General features: G+C 46.9%; 1 protein-coding gene across 1 annotated transcript; it reads left to right on the top strand.

Moving 5' to 3' along the window:
* The first annotated feature begins 430 nt into the window (after positions 1-430).
* On the top strand, positions 431-19661 carry LOC128972622 (ligand of Numb protein X 2-like). Its single transcript, XM_054388697.1, has 9 exons — positions 431-819; positions 4100-4326; positions 6052-6248; positions 7650-8018; positions 11284-11469; positions 13062-13236; positions 13330-13540; positions 18219-18377; positions 19526-19661. Exons 1-9 carry the CDS (start codon positions 431-433, stop codon positions 19659-19661), a joined length of 2049 nt encoding a protein of 682 aa, XP_054244672.1.
* The last annotated feature ends 586 nt before the right edge of the window (positions 19662-20247 follow it).

Genomic DNA, 20247 nt, shown 5'->3' on the forward strand with positions numbered 1-20247 from the left:
GAAGTCCCCAAACTAATGTTTCGCCATACAGATTTTTAAAAGAATCTGGAAAGTCAAAGAGAAAAATTCTAAGTTAAAAAACCCTCTCCCCTCTCCCCCTTTTCTAGTTCATGTTTTAGGGTTTTGCCTAGCTGCTGTCACTGATGTGTGTAAAGGACTTTAGTCTTCAGTTTATCCATGTGCTGAATCAGGTCCTTGCATGATTCTTGAGTTGACCATTCATAAGGTCACTCTGGAAGGAAGAACCCTAAGGAGGGTAGGGGGGGGTGAAGATATCAGAGAGGACTTAAGGCAGGGTTGCAATTTAATTGTTAACCAGCTGGCTGGATACGTCTCTCTGTCCTCCCTATCATCAGAGGTCCTCAGTCAGACAGCTACTTCGTGAGAAGTTTCCTTGCTGCTGCGCCCAGACTACGTGATGCTGGCCACCATGGCTGATCCTGCAGCAGAAGAACACGCATCCCAAGTCAGTGAACTCTGCAGTGAATGTGGTCAGTTCCATCTCTTGCTGGACAATCATCTCTACAACTTCCAGGATGAAGTGGATGATGAACTCATCTGCCACATCTGCCTTCAGCCTCTGCTGCAGCCCATGGACACCCCCTGTGGACATACATACTGTTTCAAGTGCCTTGAGAACTTCATGCAGGAGTATAACTTTTGTCCCATGGACAGGAAGAAGCTCTCGTTCCAGCAGTGCCACAAGTCCAGCCTTCTGGTCCGGAACCTCCTGGACAAGCTGATTGTCTTCTGTCCTTTCAAGGCCGAGTGTCAGCAGACGATGCAGCGGTGTGAACTAGAAGCTCACCTGCAGAACAGGTGTGTTCCTGTTTACATTATGTTAGTCCTTCTTGTCTGCTGTGCTCCTGAGCAGAAAGATCCCTTCTCAGCACAATTCTTAAACTGGGGCAAGATGGGAAACAAAAGATGATGGAGGGTGAGGCTAGAGAGGTGGGTGGGTGAAGACAGTGTAATTATGTGTGAGGGAGGCCAGCTCACATGTGCTTTGGAGGCAAAGGGTGAGATGCTTGCCTGCAAGTTGTCTGCAGACACAAAAGCTATCATAGAGTCATTAAAGTTGGAAAAGACCTCTCAGATCATCGAGACCAACTGCTAATCCAGCATTGCCAGGTCACTGCTGAACTACGTCCCTCAGCACAAGATCTGCACATTTGTTTAACACTTCTAGGGATAGGGACACCACCACTGCCCTGGGCAGCCTGGTCCAGGGCTTGACAACTCTTTTGGGGAAGGAATTGTTTGTCATGTCCAACTTAAACCTCCCCTGGGGCAGCTTGAAGCTGTTTCCTCACATCCTATTGCTTGTTCCTTGGAAGAACAGACCAGCCCCCACCTGTCTCCAACCTCCTTTCAGGGAGTTGTATAGAGCTGGGAGGTGTCCCCTCTGCCTCCTTTTCTCCAGGCTGAACAACCCCAGTTCCCTCAGCTGCTCCTCACCAGCCCTCTTCTCCAGACCCTTCACTAGTGTTGCTGCCTTTCTCTAGACATTCTCCAGCCCCTCAATGTCATTTTTGGGATGAGGAGCCCAAAACTGAACCCATTGGCCTCACCAATGCCCAGTACAGGGGTGTGATCACTGCCTTGGTCCTGCTGGCCACACTGTTGTTGATCCAAGCCAGGATGCTGGTGGCCTTCTTGGCCACCTGGGCACACTCTGACTCGTGGTCAGGCAACTGTCAACCAGCACCCCCAGGTCCTTTTCCACTGGGCAGTTTCCAGCTGCTCTGCCCCAGCCCTGTAGCATTCACTGGGTTGTTATGAGCCAAGTGCAGGACCCAACACTTGGCCTTCTTGAACTTCATCCCCCTTGGCCTCAAATGCCTATCATGTAGCAAATGTATATAATTATAATTTGTGTCCTGATCTGAGACACCTGACTTCAAATTGACAAACATGCTTATTCTTGTTTCACTTGGGCAGAGAAGAAAGAAAGGGTCAAAGTCAACACTCTGGAAGCAAGGGATGGCACAAAGTTGCCATTTTAATTGGTCCAATTAAGATGTGCAGTGCATAAGTCTTTGATCCAAATAATGGAAGTCCCTCCAAGCTGCACATTATGCAGCTGCTGAATCACCTACTTAAAATGCCATTATCCCCTTTATTTCTTTTGTTAAGAAGAGAAGCAAAGGAATAATACTTCCTTTTTTTTTTTCTTTTTTTTTTTTTTCTTTCTCCCCTCATGGGTAGAGGGAAAGAGACATTTTTCCTTGTACTTGCCAGCAGAGATGTGTTTTGGTGCTCCCACTGCTGGCTGAGCTGGTGGCAGGCAGAATATTGTCACTTTAAGAGGTGCAGATGACAAAGAGGTCTGGCTTGAACACTTGTTCCTCCCTAGTTAATGATTGCAGGAAAGGGAGCTAAGTGCAAGCCCGACTGGGTGGAAGCAGACCTTCCTTGGCAGTGTGTGTTTTGTCTGGGGGCAGTGAGAAATGCAACAGGCTTGTTTCCCTTCAGCTGTGGTGTGGCTTTTAGTGACAACGACATCTTTTTGAATAGGTTAACCAGCACCCACGAGCTGAGAGCTTCTCTTAGAGTCAGGGGAAGTTACAAAGATTCTTGTCTGCTCCTTTCCCTCCTTCTGTGAAGGTTTGTAATCTCCTTTGTCATGCACTAGCTCCTTGTCCTGCTTTTTTTGTCACCAGGCAGGGCTGAATGCTTAGCCTGCAGGCATGGGGCTGCCTGGATGTGGTGTAGCTGGAGCCATGGCCCACACCAGGGCTGGGCCTTCCTCTCTGCTCTGCAAATCTCCTCTGCTATCAGTAAACTTCTGTCACTTATTAATCCTTTTGGCACAGGAGTTAAACGTAGGAGAGGGAGGCACCTGAAATGTGTACCCTAGAGACTTGTCTGGAAACTGTATCATTCTCTTCTACATCTCAATAGTTCTTGGCCCCCTTTCCCTGGGAGAGAGTCTGTGGTAAAAGCTGAGGGTATTTCACCTGGGCTGTGAGCACAGATTGAAGAAGATTTAAAAAAGAAAAAAAAATCATAGTGGGATTTGGGTGTTCCTGGTTTTTAGTTTGAAGTGAGATTAACTGATAGGAGACTGCAGGAAATAAGCATCTAGAAATTTCTTTTGATGGATATTTCACCCTTTGCAAAGTGAATTTTTCTTGACAGGAAGTGCATGTGCATATGTGGATCAGTCAGGTTCTGTTTTAAAGTTTCAGGGTCAGCTTAGTACTTTGAGAATAAATGACTATGAATACACCAGAGAAGGTAATACTGGGACCAGACTTGTTTAGCCAGACTGTAAATAGTACAGTTTAATTTGAAAAGTGACTCTGGTAAACACCCAATACTACTCATGTCTCTGAAAGTGATGCTTTTGAATTCATCACCCTCCTCACCTACCACCTCATTTTTTTACAAGTGCTCTCAATAAAAGAGCTTGTTTTTCGTCACTGATTTTGCTGAGATAGGCTGGCTGTGGTGTGGCTGCAAACAGAGCATGTTTTGTTGAGTGTAGGATTACTTCTTGAACCTTCTTGTGGGAAACAGACCATCTGAGTATAAACTCCTCTAAACTGTTGTTTCGGTAGAGCCATCCTCTGTGTGGACTGGAGAGAGTCTGGGAGTCAGGTCTCATTCAGCAAAAAAATCAACCCCAAGCCCAGCTTGTTGTTCTTACATGTGTCTGGTTTATTAAAAACAAAGCCTAATTCAAGGCTGAGCTTAAAAGTTGAGCTGCTTCCTTGGTGTAAAGATACAGTTCATAGTCATCTCCAAAAGGTCAGAGCTAAGTATTTCCTTATATTTGAAGAGGTATTTTTTTCACCAAGTGTTTGATAGGTAAATATTTAGCAAGGGAGACTTCTGTTCCTATTACATTCTCCTCTTTTAAATATGCATAATAATTTTGACAGTAAACAAATAACACCTCACTCTTAAGATGGTATTACTACAAGTGGAAGCTGAAGTTGAAATGAGAATACATTTTAGCATTTCTCATACGAGTTTTGCAGCTGGTGAGACATTGAACATGCTCCTTCACATACCTTTGTCAGTGCTTGCATGTGCTGGGTTAACCCCACAGGCAGAGATGAACCACTTACAGTCCCTGACAATCTCTCTCTAGGTGTCCTGGGTTCAAGAAGTACAAATCTGAACTACAGCAGAAAAAGAATCCTGTTTCGAAAGGGAAGGAAGATCCTCCTGCCAAGGTGGAGAACAACACACCCAAGGATCCAGAGGTACCCAGTGGAGGATCATCGCTCGTGGCGGAAAGTTCTGCAGCTGCTGTGGTATCACTGGGGACTGCAGAACCTGGACTGGTTAATCCAGCTTTTGAGGAGACAGAGGAAGGTGAGAGTTTGATTCAGAAATATAATTATGTCATTACCTTTTATCATATAAAAATGAGGTCGTTATCTCAGGCCATTCCATTTGTAAAGTGTCCCAAACATGCCTGGATAGCCTCAGTGCTGTTCAGCCATTAGTAGCCATCAGTTACCTCTTTCCTCAGCTTGTCATAGAATCATAGAATGCCAAGTTGGAAGTGACCCCAAGAATCATCTTGTCCAACCTTCTTGTCACTGACAGACATTCATATGCATGAGGTGTGGCAGGATCTGCTCACAAGCCAAAAGTGCCTGGGCAAATCAGTTCAGAGAATCTCTGTTAGGCTGCAGCTGAGTATTTGCAGCATTCTTTGGGGGAACAAAGGCAGCCCCTGTCAATGGGGACAAGCAGCACTTAAAGCACTTGCAGCAGCCAAGGAAGTGGTAATTAGGAAAGGTTCCAGTTTCTTAATCTTATTAAGAAAGTTAAGTATACAGTTGGTTCCTGGAGTGGGCAGTACCTCCCTAATGTGTAGCAAGTGTGCTTTTAGAACGTAGCTTAGGTTTTGGATGAACAGTCAGATATGGAATCCTTGCAGATGGAAATAACCACCCCCAGGTCAGTGCAGAACTGCTCGGCTCAGCCCTCGTGAGAAGGCAGCAGCAGCACCATGGGAATCTCAGTGCCTTGTTTCAAAGTTAGTCTTGGTTTCCAAGCATGCGGGTGCTGGAGCTGGCACTACTGTGCTTGTGCCAGAGTTAACCCACAGGTCAGTTTACTTCTGTGTTGGCTTTTTCCCAAGTACACTTGGGGCAGGTTTTGCATCTCTGGTGTGACAGCTGCAGCTTACCCTGATGGTAGCGTGCCTGCCTTCATCGAGTGGCCCTGAGCGTTGCTAACGACTTGCTAACGACTCTCATCTTGTAGTGCTAGGACAAGGGACACTGCCTTTAATCTGGAAAAGGGTGGATTTAGACTGGGTATTAGAAGGAAATTCTTTGCAGTGAGGGTGGTGAGACATTGGAACAGGTTGCCCTAGGAGGTTGTGGATACTCCCTCCCTGGAGGTGTTCAAGGCCGAGTTGGACGGGCCTTGAGCAACCTGATCTAGTGGAAGGTGTCCCTGCCTGTGGCAGGGGGGTTGGAACTAGATAATCTTTAAGGTCTCTTCCAACTCAACCCATTCTGTGAATCTGTGAATCTTCAGAGTGGCTGAGAAGCATAGCTTAATCTGTATGCTGTGGAATAGGTAACCATCACTCCTGTCTTATGGGGGGGATGGGAAAAGAGGAGGAAGGGAAATGAAGGGATGGAAGTGGAGTGAGCTGCGTCTGGTAAAGCCACCACAGACCAGTAATTACAGCTCACTAGTCCCCTTTTCTAATGGGCATTGTGGGATTTGGCATTCTTTGTGCTCTTCCAGTAGGCCAGCTGTCACCATAGGAAAAGAAATCTCAAAAATAGTTAGTGAAGCATTTTAGTGATTGCCTTTTAAAACTCAAGAAATTATAATCAGTTTAAATTTGCCATAAGATAGGAGAAGATGTGAAACATTCTGGAGAAGGTGTAATGAAACAGAGCCTTTTTGAGATGTTAATCTGACCTGTTCTTTCCTCTCCTCAGAGCTGCTTTCCCTGCAGACAGTACTTGGGACACAACCTGCCACTGTTGCAAATCTTGTGGTGCTGTGTGAAGGGAAAAAAAAAATCTATTAATGTCCTGTTTTTTTCTCTTCAATTTCCACCATCAGACCTTCCTCAGAGAACTAGTCTGGTGGCTGAAACAACCACAATTGAAATTCACCGAGAAGACCCAGAGGAAGAGCTGGGGATGAGGATAGTTGGGGGTAAAGACACGCCACTAGGAAACATTGTTGTTCAGGAAGTCTTACGGGATTCTGTCATCGCTGCAGATGGAAGAATAGCACCTGGGGACCATATTCTTGAGGTATGTCAAGCCCCATGGGTAATCCCACAGCTTCTCTTGACTTGGGATGAGAGCTGGGGGAGGAGAGGTGCCTAAAAACCAGGGAAATCTACAGCTGAGGGGTTAAGAGCTGTAATCAGACTTGTGTGTGGTTCTCAGCTGGGGCTGAGAATTGTACACTCATAGACAATGAAGATTGGAAGGGGTCTTTAAAGCTCATCTAATCCAACACCCTTGCACTCAGCAGCGACATCTTCAACCAGAGCAGGTTGCTCAGAGCCCCAGACAACCTGACCTGGAATGGTTCCAGGGATAGGGTATCTACCAGCTCTGGGCAACCTGGGCCAGGGTCTCATCACTTACAGCATAAAAAATGTCTTCTTTCTATCTAGTCTAAATCTCCCTCTTGTAGTTTAAAATCATAATCTCTTGTCCTGTCACAGCAGGTGACATTTCAGATGTTTAATAAGCAGACCTTTGAGATTATTTTCAGCCATACTCATATTTACCTTACAAATTTGATAGCTTTTTGAAATTTAGACCATTTGTGATAAATTAAAAAGCTTTCTGGGTGATAAATTTGACCCAGTAGCACCATTTCTTTCTGAAGCACTGTGTGCTCTACTTGGGAAACCTAATTGCTCGTTCTGCTATGTTGCTTAAGCTGCATATTCTCAGTGGGCAGAACCAAAGTTTAAGACCTTATGACTTGAAGTAAGCATCAGATACATAATGGGAGTAATCAAGAGCACTGACCTCATCCTGTGCTGACCCATGGTGAAGTTTGGTTTACAGATGAACCACACTGCATGGCAGTGGGCTGAGCAGGGGCACAAAAACTTGTTTGCAGCAGCAGTGAGGACTGTTAGACCCTCCTGGCTGTGGCTGCCTGATCATTTGACAAGCCATAAAGACCTAGTTATCCTGTTCTGACATGTCTTGGTCTTAGCTGGGCTGTAAATAGGGCAGGTCCCCACACTGGGTAGCCCCATTAACATCCTGCACAGAGTCTAATGTGCTGGCAGACAAAGCAAAAAGAAGCTTCTCAGAGCTAGATGATTAGAGTGATGATTCCAGAAGCTTATAGGCTATGGACCACTCTTCACCTTAAAAGTGAGGATGGGTAGTCTCCAACTCGAGTCTTCTCTTCCAAGTGTGTGTGAATGCTGGAAGTTAAGGGAAAGCAGTTCTGCTTCAGATTAGTTCTGTGAGTTGTCCAGGCCCTGCCCTAAGCTATTCGCCATCAATTTTGATCTCATCTCATCTGCTTTCTGTGTTCTTTTGCCTCAGAAGCAGCTGCTTCAGCCCCAGCACTGCACAGGGAGTTGCACATCCTGTCTGTGACTTGGTGATGTTCAGCTGTGGACAGTGTCTAAATTATGCAGGTCCTGATTAGTGACTCTGGTTTGTTTGTCTTTCTAGGTGAATGGCGTCAACATCAGCAGCGTGACTCACTGCCAAGCTGTCTCCTTCCTGCGCCACCCAGGTCCTGTTCTCCACCTCATGGTCCTGCAGGAGAAGGGGTTTTCCAACAAGTCTGCACAGCAGGATTCCACTTCTGCTGCAAACCGGGAAGTGATCCACGTTACCTTGATAAAAAGAGACCGATCCGAACCCTTGGGCATCAAACTGATCAGGAAGACTGATGAGGCAGGGATTTTTATTCTAGATCTGTTAGAGGGAGGTTTGGCAGCCAAAAATGGGAAGCTGAGTCGGAATGATAGGGTCCTATCAATAAATGGCCAGGATTTGAGGCAAGGAACACCTGAGGCTGCTGCACAGATCATCCAGGTAATTTCTGACATGACGGTGAGGTTGTATGGTGAATGACTCTGCCTTGATGGCACAGCTCCTGTTCTGACCCAAGGGCTCACAGAACACACTGGAGTAAACTGCATTCCCTGAAATGTCTCTTTGGGAAAGTGACTTCCCTGCGGTTGTGTGGGAAGCACCGCTTCCAAATGAAGATAAACACAAAGAGTGGGAATCCATCATGAGTCATCTCTGACAAGTCTGAAGCCAGGCAGTTGCTCATGGCACATCAGTTCAGCTGAGGCCACTGGATCATGCTTCATGCTGTGGTGTTTGCAGCCTTTCTTGTGCCCTATGTAGATGCATGCAGCAGAGGCAGGGAGGGATTAGGACTGCCTCAAGCTTCAAGCAGTCAAACTGAGGGTGTTTGCTGCGAGGTGTGACAAGCTGGCAGCACAGAACAGAACCCTTTTTACTGATTTGAAGCCTTCTCTCCCTGTTTCACCTGAATGCGAGAAGGGAGTCTAGAAATCACCTCAGGCAAAAAACCATTCTGAAATACAAAATGGGGAGGAGAGAGGTGGTCTTTCCCTGCATGACAGGAATGTGCTCCTGCTGCAGCATGCCAAATGTTTTGGGGAAAGGGATGGGCAAGGATTTTTGGTTGAGGATTAAGGATTGCTCCATGTACAGCAGCTATCCTGTAGATCAGTTTAAATTCTTTATCTCCCTAGGCAGTGACCTCCAGTTTCTGTTTTTTATTTAAAGATCCTGACACAATGCATCTCATCACATACTGTTTATATCCTGGGAAGGATCTGAGGTCAGCAGTGAGGGAGAGCCATTCCTCTTCCTAGTAATCAGCAGAGGAGCACAGTGGCATGGGAGAAGAGAAAGAGCAAGAGTTCCAGCACTGAGCTGCTGGTTTGTTACCTATGTGATTCTGTTCTGTGGCCTCTTGGAATTTTGTTGGCATCCCACAAGTGCTGCTGTATTTCTATTGTCATGTGGAAACACAACTCCCACCTGAGGCACTCTTCTTGATCCCACTGAAATCAGTCTCAAAACTGCCTTCATTAGGTTCGGGGCGTGAAGCCATTTCAATGTGACATTGATGTGGAACTGTGAGAGGCTTCCAAATGTTATCTGTTCTTCTGAGGGCTAATTCAAATCCTTGGTTAAATGGTAATTTAATTTTGATTGCAAGCCATTTGCAAAAGAGTCCTTCTGCCATTAATTATAAGGTAGCAATTTACAACTGGATATATCTCTGTGTGCACAGCCATGCCTACTGTGCACAGTCTGGTGTTCCTGATTGAGGGAGAGGGCAAATCCCCACCTTAAGATGTGATGTACAGTATATTTTCTGAAGACATGGATTTATGCCAACTTGTCTGGGGGAAAAAATTGCTCCATCTGAAAAGACTCTGGAGACAAGAGGCTTTTACATTGTTTCAGAAAACAAAACCCTGCTGTACTCAATTTAAGAAGACCAAAAAAAAGAAAAAAACAACCCCCCAAAACCAAACCAAACCAAAAACCCCAAAACAAAACCCAAAACAAACAAACAAACCCCAACCAACCAACCAAAAACAAGAACAAAAAAAAAAAACACCCAAACAAACAAACAAAACCCCCTGAACAACAAACCACCAAACAAATAGTTGCTGCAGTCTTTCTCCCAAGGCCAGGAGATTCACTGCTGCCAGGGTGCTGGGTCACCAGGGTCCCACGTCAAGAAGGGAGGGTGACAACCATGCTTGCTGAGCAGTGCAAGATTCTGCACCTGGGTCAGGGCAATCCCAGGCACAAATACAGGCTGGTTGGAAAAAGGACATAGAGCAGTGCTGAGGAGAAGGACTTGTGGTACTGATAAGCTGTCAGCATGCACTTGCAGCCCAGAAAGCCAAACAAATCCTGGGCTGACCCCTAGCAGCATGGGCAGCAGGTGGAGGGAGGGGATCCTGCCCCTCTGCTCCACTCTGCTGAGACTTCACCTGCAATGCTGCGGCCAGCTCTGGAGCCCACAACCCAAAAAGGACATGGAATTGCTGGAGCAGGTCTAGAGGAGGCCATGAATATGATTGGTGGGCTGGAGCACCTCTCCTGTGGGGACAGTCTGGGAGAGTTGGGATTGCTCAGCCTAGAGAAGATTCTGGCAGCCTTCCAGGATTTGAAGGGAGCTATAGGAGAGCAGGAGAGGGATTTTTTACAAAGGTGTGGAGTGACAGGACAAGGAGTGATGGCTTCAAACTGGAAGAAGCTGGATTTAGATTAGACACTAGGAGGAAATTCTTCCTCTTGAGGGTGATGAGGCACTGGAAAAAGTTGTCCAGAGAAGCTGTGCAGCCTCCAAGCCTGAAGAGTTCAAACTCAGGCTGGATGGAGCCTGAAGCAACTTGGTCTAGAAGAAGGTGGGACTAGTAGCAGGGGTTGGAACTAGATGATCTTTAAGGTCCCTTCCAGCCCAAATCATTCTGAGTCTATCATCCCTTTGAGGAAATGCCTCAAGTAAGCACCGAGGCCCTGCCCTGATGGGAGTCCTTCACAATAAGGTTTTGTCCATCTGAAAGAGCAGCCCAAGTGAGAGGAGCAGGAATAATGGGGAATACTTTCCCTGTATAGTCCAGGCCTTCAGCTGGTTAAGTGCTTAACTGGTAGCACTCTTAGACTAAAGTTCATGTCTCCAGGTACTTTGGAGAGTAAAAAAGTGGGTGGGAGATGTTGAACAATAGACATGGTAGATGAGCTGGGAGGGGAAGGGCTTTAACAAGGTTCTTTACAATGGAAGAAAAAGCATTCTGCACTCATATCATGGTCCAGCAAGTGGACCAGCCAGCCTTCTAGCTCAGTTCCCTTTGTGTTGCAACACAATATGTTGGTTTGGTTATTTGTACTGAAGTGGAGGAAGTTAATCATCCCTCTGCACTTTCTCTTGTTTGGTGTCTGTGGGGGAGGGAGGCATGAGTGAAGCCAGCCTCTCCTCTTGCTCCTTTTAACACTTGCTAATTTCCTTTTTCTCTTCACTGTAGGGCTCTGTGGCTCTCCACAGATCCATTGCCTCGTGCTGTATAGCCCTGTTTCAGACCCTATAGAAACCAAATCCAGCTCTTCTCTCTCCCCAAGAAAATGCCATTCCAAACTTCTAATTTCTTAACACAGAATGCATCAGGTTGGAAGGGACCCTCAAAGGTCATCTTGTCCAACCCTCCTGCAGTGAGCAGAGACATCTCCAACTAGATGAGGTGCCTCTTCTAGTATTTCCTGTCTATTTGATTGACACTCATTTTGTTTCTCCTGGCAGACCACTGAATCCAGAGTGAACTTTGTCATCTTGAGGCAGCCAGGCATGCAGCTGTCAGACCCAGTAGATGATAGCAGCACCTCCAACAACAGCAGCAGTAGCAGCAGCAGCAATGGAGGAAGCCCAGTGCACCATCGCAGACGAATGGACCAGAACCACTACAGAAGAAAATCTCACTACCAGAAGGTGAGTCCTGTAACTAACAGCAAAAGCTGTGCTTACTCTGAGTCTAGCAGATTCGTTTGTTTTCTCTCTGATGGTGATTTATCAGATGAGACTGATCAATAGCTGTTCCCAGCTACTGAGAAGCAGCAGGTTTGTGGCTTTTAGTACTGGAGATCTGTACACTTGTCAGCTGGGAAATAGTTTGTGGGGGTAAATGTGAAAAATTTCTGAGAAGGCTGAGAGGAGACCCCATTGCTCTCTGCAACTACCTCAAAGGAGGTTGAAGCCAGGTGGGGATTGGTCTCTTCTCACATGCAACAAGTGACAGGACAGGAGGAAATGGCCTCAAATTGTGACAGGGGAGGTTCAGGTTGGATATTAGGAAAAAATTCTACAGAAAGGGTTCTAAGGCCTTGGAACAGGCTGTCCAGGGAGGTGGAGGAGTCACCATCCCTAGAGTTATTTAAAAGACATGTGGATGGGGTGCTGAGGGATGGTGGTTTAGTGGCAGTAGTTTAGCAGCAGTGGTGGGACTGTGAACTTCAGGTAAGTGATTGGACTTGATGATCTCAAAGGTCTTTTCCAGCCTCAGCAGCTCTATCATTCTATGAAAATTTCTTCAAGTGTCTCTAATGTTGATGCAAGAAACAGTGCTGAATCTTTTCCTGTCTGGAAAGGGTAATAGGAAATTTGGCATCCATAAGATGCTTAAGGCATCTCAACATCCATCAAGCACAACGTGTTCAGGGTGCTGCATGATGACACTAAGCTACACTTTTGATTTGGAGCTAGAGGGCTTTAGAGAAGTAGAAGCTACACAAATTACACTGTGGTGCTCCTGTGACCTCAGTGTTGTGTCTGTCATCCATTGCCATAGTGTAAGAAACATTATGAGCAAGAGGAGAACCACCAAGAGAGGTTTGCTTTATGCTTAGAACTTCCACTTGAGGGAGAAAACTTGCCACAACTGCTTCATCTGGATTTAAACGCCTCTGGAGTTGAGTAAGAGGCTGTCAGAGAAGGGTGGAGTGTGGATTTAAATCCTGGAGTATCATTTTCATGTTATTTCTCCATTATCTGTACAAATCATGAGGATAGCAGTGCCTCAGTTGTCTGGAATCACAGAATGCTAGGGGTTGGAAGGGACCTCTGAAGATGGAGTCCGAGCGCCCTGCCAAGGCAGGTTCACCCACAGGAACACATCCAGGCAGGTTTAGAATGTCTCTGGAGATGGAGACTCCACCAGCTTTCTGGGTAGCCTGCTGCAGGGTTCTGTCACCCTTAAAGAAGTTTCTCCTCAGGTTTAGCTGGAACTTATGTTCAAGTTTGTGCCCTTTACCCCTTCTTCTGTCACTGGGCACCGCTGAAAGCAGACTGGTCCCATCCTCTTGACATCCACCCTTTAAGTATTGATCAGCATTGGTGAGATCCCCCCTCAGTCTTATGTATTTGATGATGTACTTCATAATCCATACACAATTGTTTATGCCATCAGGCAATGTGGCAGAAATGCTCTGGACTAAAGCTAGAAGATGTTGTGTCATTATCTTCCAGCTCTGGGCCCCTCTTGTTAATTAACGAAGCTACGTTTTCTCTCTGCCATTCTTTTGTAGGATTTACCTCAGGGATACGTCAGTCATGAGAAGACAGTTGCAATAAAAAAGGAACCAAAGGAATCTTTAGGAATAACCATTGGAGGTGGAAGGGATAACAAAAACAAGCTCCCTATATATGTAACAAGCGTGCAGCCCATCGGCTGCCTCTTCAGGGACGGCCGGATCAAGCGAGGTGAGCAGCCTCTTGCACCCTTCATCTTTCAGGAACTGGGGTTCTTTTCAGTGGAAGCTGGTCTGTAATAATCCTGTCTTGTTTCATCAACAGGAGATGTACTTTTGAGCATCAATGGCATTGATTTGACTCACCTGAACTACTATGAAGCTGTCGCAGCACTGAAATCGAATGCAGCTTCCCACTCAGTTGTACTGAAAGCCTTGGAAATCCTTTCCCTGAACTCACCAGAGCCATCTCCAGACATCAAGGAGCAGGGATTTGGCTGGTCTCCCCTCTGGATCACATGGCTTGGATTGCCCAGGTATGTTTGTTTGGTGACTGCAGAGATCTGCTCAGGCACAGAGCTGACTCAAACACCAGCCACTAATAGCTTTGTGGGGTGACTTGGAAGCTTTACTGCTACTCTCATTTAGCTCTAAAGCAGTGGATTTGTCCATGAGATGACAGTGTCATGAATGCATAAGGAACTTCCACTGCTTTCTATGGTGTGACCCATGGTTCCCCCACTTCTCTCTCCAGTACTGGTCTAAAAACTAAACCAGAAACTGAGACTTTGAATTCTGGAATGTGAGATTTGGGCTGTGCAAGCTGGAATTTGTTCCCTTCCTGGAGAGGTTAACCTCTGGTTTGCCTACTTCCATCAAAATACATTCAGCTTTTAAACTTAGAGGCTGTTGCCATTACAGCTGACTGAAGGAGCATCATGCACGTGGAGCAGTAAAGGCAAACCCTTCTGTGGGAAGTCAAGTCTATTTACAGCCTTGTTTCCTGAGGCACCTGAGAGAAGAAATACTAACAAAGCCTCTGTCACGTTGCCCTGGTGTTGCTTAGCAGCCTGTAAATGCTAAACAAAACAGCCCAAGGAAGGGAGTTTTTTTTTGTCTGGAGCAGCTGTATTTCTCAGCACCATCCTACCAGCTTGTTCTGCTCTTCCAGGGAATCAGCCTGCCTGTCCTCTGCAGCTCTGGTGGGAGCTGGCCCTGAGCTGCACCTGGGTAGCCCAGACGTGAGCACAACCCCTCAGATGCTGGCTGGTGTTTGTTCCTCGTGGGTGCTCCTGCAGTGGAGCAAGGCAAAAGCTGGCTCTGCTCTCTGCCTTCTTCTTTTAAAAATTTCTGGGGATGTCTGGTGGATTGCAGCTTCTCCACCTTTCTGCTGCAGTGACTGGAGTGGCCACTTGCCTTCGCTGCAAGAGTGCACTGGTGTTACCTGCCATTTAATACATGCCTTGAAAGCCTTTTGCTGATGGTATTCATGTTGGCTTCTCTTCATTTGACTCCCGAAGCAAGGAGCAATGATTTCAGGTGCCCTTCCTGCTCTTCAGTCCTTCTCCTACCTAAACTCAGGCATCTGAATTCATCTGTAGCTCTTCTGAGGGTGTGAGGGTTGTTAGGAGGCACAAAGCCAAGGTTATTTTATTTCAGGATCTGACAAAACCTTCCTCCTTGTTTCTAGTACTAAAAATGGCTGTAATTCTTGTGCTTCCTTAATTATTTTCCCATCTGGTCACTGCAAGACCTGGCAGAAACTACTTGGTCATCCTCAGAATGGCCCTAACACCACCAAGAATCTCCCTTTCAGCTAAGCAATGTTTTATTTGCTGCCACAATCAGATCATGTTTAATTATTGCTTGAGAATAATCCATAACCTGAGTGGCACCCTTGTCTGTCACCTGGAAATGTTCAGGGCACCTCTGCACTGGCATTTAGTGCAGCTCAGGAATCTGTAGTTGAAGGGAGGATCCCAGCTGTCCTCACTCACTGGTTTTTGGTTCATGTTGCAAAGAGCTCCTGACCCACACAAACTGGGGCTCTAAACCAGTGGAGAGGAAGGGCCGCTCAGCCCCTGTGTGTGCCACACTCCCTTGAAATGTATCAAAACTCCCTGGAAACTGCTGGTAGTGATTCTGATTTGGGTTTGTTCAGCTTTTCTGTTTTTTTCTTTCTATTTTTTTTCCCAATTACTGCTCCAATCCAGCAGATATAAGGATTCTTCCTTAGAGGAAACCCTCAGCAAAGCCAAGGGGTGAGTCCTGCACTTGGGTCACAACAACCCTGTGAATGGTCCAGGCTTGGGGCAGAGTGGCTGGAAACTGCCCACCAGGAAAGGACCTGGGGGTGCTGGCCCACAGGTGGCTGAGGATGAGCCAGAGTGTGCCCAGGTGGCCAAGAAGGCCACCAGCATCCTGGTTTGGAGCAGCAAGAGTATGGCCAGCAACAGTGAGGCAGGGATTATTCCCCCTGTATTGGGCACTGGTGAGGCCCCACCTCCAATACTGAGGTGAGTTTTGGGCCCCTCATTTCAAGAAGGACATTGAGAGGCTGGAGTATGGCCAGAGAAGGGCACAAAGCTGGGGAAAAGGCTGGAGAACAGGTCTGGTGAGGAGCAGCTGAGGGAACTGGGGTTGTTCAGCCTGGAGAAAGGAGACTGAGGGGAGACTCTCTATAACTCCGTGAAAGGAGGTTGGAGATAGACAGGGCTTGATCTCTTCTCCCAAGGAACAAGTAACAGGACAAGAGGAAATGGCCTCAAGTTGCCCCAGGGGAGGTTTAGGCTGGACATGAGGAACAATTTCTTTCCCAAAAGGGTTGTCAAGGACTTGCCCAGGGCAGTGGTGCAGTCCCCATCCCTGGAGGGATTAAAAAGCTGTGTAGATGGGGTGCTGAGGGACATGGTTTAGTGGTGACCTGGCAGTGCTGGGTTAATGGTTGATGACCTTAAAGGTCTCTTTCAGCCTAAGCAAGTCTGTGATTTTAGGGATAGAACAGAACACAGGAGTTTTAATCATTTCTTCCCAGTATTACATTGAATCAGTACCAGAGAGTATAAAATCCCAGTTTGGAGGGGATGTCCCAATTCACTGCACACTGAGTCCTGAGCACACCAGGAATGCCAGCTTTAGAGACTGATTTATCTTTTGTCTGTAAAACCCTTGACTCCTGAAAACGTTGTGCACAGTTAATGTGGCTGATGGATCATTCTCAGGGGGTGGAAAAGCAGTTTTCCTCCTGCTTTTTTCCTTGAGGTTTATCCAAAGCTAGACTCCATGAAGTCTGAGCTATCTCTGCAACACTCTTAGGTGCTCCACCAAACTGCAGAACTGCAGCCTCAGCAGGGTGTTCCTCAGAACACAACTTACCCCTTTACTTTATGTAAAGCCTGAAATTGGAAAAGACCTCTAAGATCAATTCCAACCACTAAACCATGTCCGCAGGTGCCATGTCCACACATTTCTGGAACACCTCCAGGGATGGTGACTCCACCAACTCCCTGAGCAGCCTATTCCAATCACTGACCACTCTTGCATGAAAAGAAATTGCTCCCAATATCCAACCTAAACCTCCCCTGGCATAATTTCAGGCCATTTCCTCTTGTTCTATCACCTGATTCCAGTAAGAAGAAACTCTTCTTGTTCTTTTTTTAATCCCCTACAGTCATTTTATCTTACAGCAAATTCACATTTCTCTTCCTAAAATCCCTTTTTCTTACAGAAAAACTGATTTCTAGCGAAGAGCCCTTTCCAGTTCCTAGGGAAACGTTTCTATTTATGTTCTGTGGTGACCACTCTGCTCTCTGGCCTGGGTTTGCACCAGATGCCCCACGTTTCTCACAGCTGTCTTTTTCACACTTGTGTGGCACCATCAGAAAACCACTGAGGCATCAGGAAGGTAGAGTTGGGTCTTGCAGCATTTGTGTGTGAAGTACTCAAACAAAAGTAAATTACAGTTTGCAAGTGGGTAATTGGCTCTTTCTCCTAGTGAGAAGCTAACTGAGAAGGCTTTTGAAATCTGAGACTCATCTGCAAACTGCTCAAGCAGAGCCCTTGAGGCGAAAACGTTTATTAGGGAAAGTTTAGCTGCTGGAATACCTCAACGGGGTGATCAGCAGCAGTTTCACACAGGGTAGCTCCAGCAGCTCCTCGGTGCCAGAATGTAACCTGACTGCGAGCCAGAGAACGGGAGCTGCCTCCACGAGCTCCTGCCACACCTTCTGAGCTGCCTCCCAAGGCTTTGTGTGTCTCTCTGGACAAACTCAAGGAGCAAGTGCTGCTAGCACTTCAACATCACCTTCTCCAAGGCAGCTGTAGTGCTTGCAGCATACCTCAGGCGTGCTGAGGAGACACACCTTACTGGGCATCACTCACCAGCTGCCCTGTGATGGCTGCAAGGAGTCCACTATCTCAGCTGTAAACAGCAATCCCGGGTGTGGGGCCTGCAGGAAGGACCTTTCACATTCTGATGTGGTAGTTAGGAGGTACAGCAGCCTTTCTTCTCCTGTGTTTGCTTTCCATCAGGGCTACTTCAGAGAACCATTAAGGTTGGAAAAGACCTCTAAGATCATCAAGTCCAACCCTCAACCCACCACTTACGCTTCTGAACGCCTTCACTGTACCCAGTGTATGGTACAGAGGGAATAAAGCCAGTTCAATTCTCCTCCATTGCATGGGTGGAGCTGCTGCTCGTGATTAGTTCGGGTGTGTCATAAGCACTTACGTAGAATTCATGTTCCTTACGTAGAATTCACAAAGTTAATGAATCTTTCAGGGATGTGTGGAGCAGGCTGCCCAGAGAGATTGTGGAGTCTCCTGGGAGAGATTCCAAACCCACTTGAACACTGTGATCCTGGGCAAGCTGCTGTGGGTGCCCCTGCCTTAGCAAGGGGGGTTGGACTGGATGAGCTCCAAGAGGTTCCTTCCAACTCCCATTCTCTGTCTCTGTCTGAAACCCCTTTAGAATGGCATTTTTCTGTTCACTCTCAAAGAAGCCCTGGGAAAAGATTTCTAAAGGACAGGCATCTCCAGCTGTGAGAACTGTCCCTCTAAAATGCCCTGCAAAAGGGTTGTCTCAAATCCTTAAAACCAGAAAATAAAGAGGAAGCTGTTAATAAAAAAAAAAAAAAAAAGGGCATCAGTTTCTGGTGGGAGTTTTCCTTGAGACGGTCCTCAATTCTCTCTGCTTCTGACTGTGCCTTTCCACAGCTACCTGCACTGCTGTCAAGATATTGTCCTCAGTAAAGGCAACCTGGAAAGCTGGGGCTTCAGCATCGTGGGAGGCTTTGAGGAGAACAAAGGCAATCAACCGTTCTTCATTAAAACCATTGTGCCTGGGACTCCTGCCTTCCGGGACAGGAAGCTGAAGTAAGTGTGAGCCACTCCAGGGGGCTGGTGTTTGTACTGGCAGCACTGTCAGGACTTGTGTCAGTCTGCTGAGGGCTGCTTTTCACCCTGCTCATGAGCTGAGCTAAAAGTTAACAACTTCCAACTCTTAGCCACTCACCTGTGCAGTTACCAAAACTGGAACAGACCAAGTCCTGTGGTAATGAGGGGTTTGGTTTCTCTATAAACCCACAAATAAAGGGAATTACCAGTTAGATTTTTAAAAGGCTGTAAAGGCTTTAATGGCTAATTGGATATAAGTAGAAAGGAGATGGTTGAGGTGAGTATTGGAGCTTCCAGAGTTAGAAACAAAATAAATCTCCTGGATTAGGAGGAGACAAACAAAATAAACAAAATAAATCTCCTGGATTAGGAGGAGCAACAAAAGCTCTCCTGTGCTGGAAACTGAAATGGAGCTTTGCTGACCTGCTTGTTGGTAATGACAGTGAGTGGAGGAGTGGATGGTGGAGCTGGAGGACCCTACAGAACTCTTGTGAAGTGTCATCTCCAGGAACCAACAGAGTTGGCTTCTCCCCACCCAGTATAGAGCAGGCCGCTGAGCTGTGAAAACCCAAAGTGAGGCTGCTGCCTTGCAGGGGATGTAGATTTAATGTAGGGAGCTGGGCTTTGCTGCCCTGAAACGAGTGTGAAAGACCAGAGCTGGGTCAGAACCCTGGTGGGATGACTGGGGGCAGCTGGGTTCTTGTTGCTAGGCCACCAGTGTGTGTTCCACATGAGACACAGGGAAGGTGAGAAGAGCTTGTTGTGTCACAGGAGTAGGCAGATCAAGCAGGACTCTAAAGCCTGCTGTGTTGCACTGCAGCATGCCAGCATGCTTCACCTTGCTCCAGCAGCTGTAGGAGTGACCTTGGGGATGTTTATCAGCACAGGGTTTCCTGTGACTTTTCCCTTTGCTGACTGGCCAGCTGGTCATGTTGCCAGTGACCTTCACTACCCTCACTCAAGTACCAGCACTGTCCTTTCCCTTGCTGCTTCTGACTCAGAAGTCAAAAATGTCCTTTAACCAGGAGTTGATGATCTTGGCTCAGGGTGGGCTAGATGACATTAGGGGTCCTAGGATGCTAACAAGAATGAAGTCCTGACAAGCCTTTTTCCTGTCTCCTGCTTAGGTGTGGAGATGAAATCGTGGCAGTAAACGGAGTGCCAGCAATAGGAATGAGCAACTCTGAACTCATCCCAATGCTGAAGGAGCAAAGGAACAAAGTCACGCTGACGGTGGTGTCCTGGCCAGGCAGCCTGGTCTGAAAGCTCAACCCAACAGCCCAGTTTCAGGTATCAGCCAGCAGCTGGCCACCAGACAGAGCTGAACACCTGACAGATAAAGGGGACACAACTCTCCCCCACACAGTGTATTGCCACGGAAGACTCTTGAGCTGCCTTTCTGCAGCAAAGGTTTCCTTGCTGCACTGGGCTCTCTGCATGTCTGCTCCTTGGCCTCCCAGTAACAGTTAATGGAACAGTGCTGTAGGTTCCTGGGCTTATGAAAGCTCGTGAGGGTTGGTGTTGCAGAGAAAGCTCTTCCCAGCGTTTCTCTACAAACAGCCCAAGGTACCTGCCTCTACTGCTTTAGATTTGGTGTTTTGAACAGGTTAAAAGAGGCATGAAGGTCCCATTTCCCCTCCTGGTTTAGTGCAGTTCTGCTCCTGATCTACCATTCTTGGCCATCAAGTCATTTTGAACTTCTTAAAGCCACTAATAAAACTCTCAAGACTGAGGACCCATTGAAATACCTCCTATAAGCCCCCAGCCTTGCTCTTTAGGTGACTGAAACCTAATGGATGTGTTTATAAAAACCAACTGTAACTCATAGCTATGAATCTATGTGATTTGT

The sequence above is a fragment of the Indicator indicator genome, chromosome 17 (genome assembly GCF_027791375.1).
Source record: "Indicator indicator isolate 239-I01 chromosome 17, UM_Iind_1.1, whole genome shotgun sequence".
NCBI lineage: Eukaryota > Metazoa > Chordata > Aves > Piciformes > Indicatoridae > Indicator > Indicator indicator.

What these genes read in the sequence shown, in the direction of transcription:
- LOC128972622 (XM_054388697.1), top strand. Translation starts at nt 431, where the DNA reads ATGGCTGATCCTGCAGCAGAAGAACACGCATCCCAAGTCAGTGAACTC. An exon ending in ACATGGCTTGGATTGCCCAG is followed by an intron (nt 13,541 to 18,218) that starts GTATGTTTGTTT and finishes GCCTTTCCACAG; the next exon opens with CTACCTGCACTGCTGTCAAG. An exon ending in TTCCGGGACAGGAAGCTGAA is followed by an intron (nt 18,378 to 19,525) that starts GTAAGTGTGAGC and finishes TCTCCTGCTTAG; the next exon opens with GTGTGGAGATGAAATCGTGG.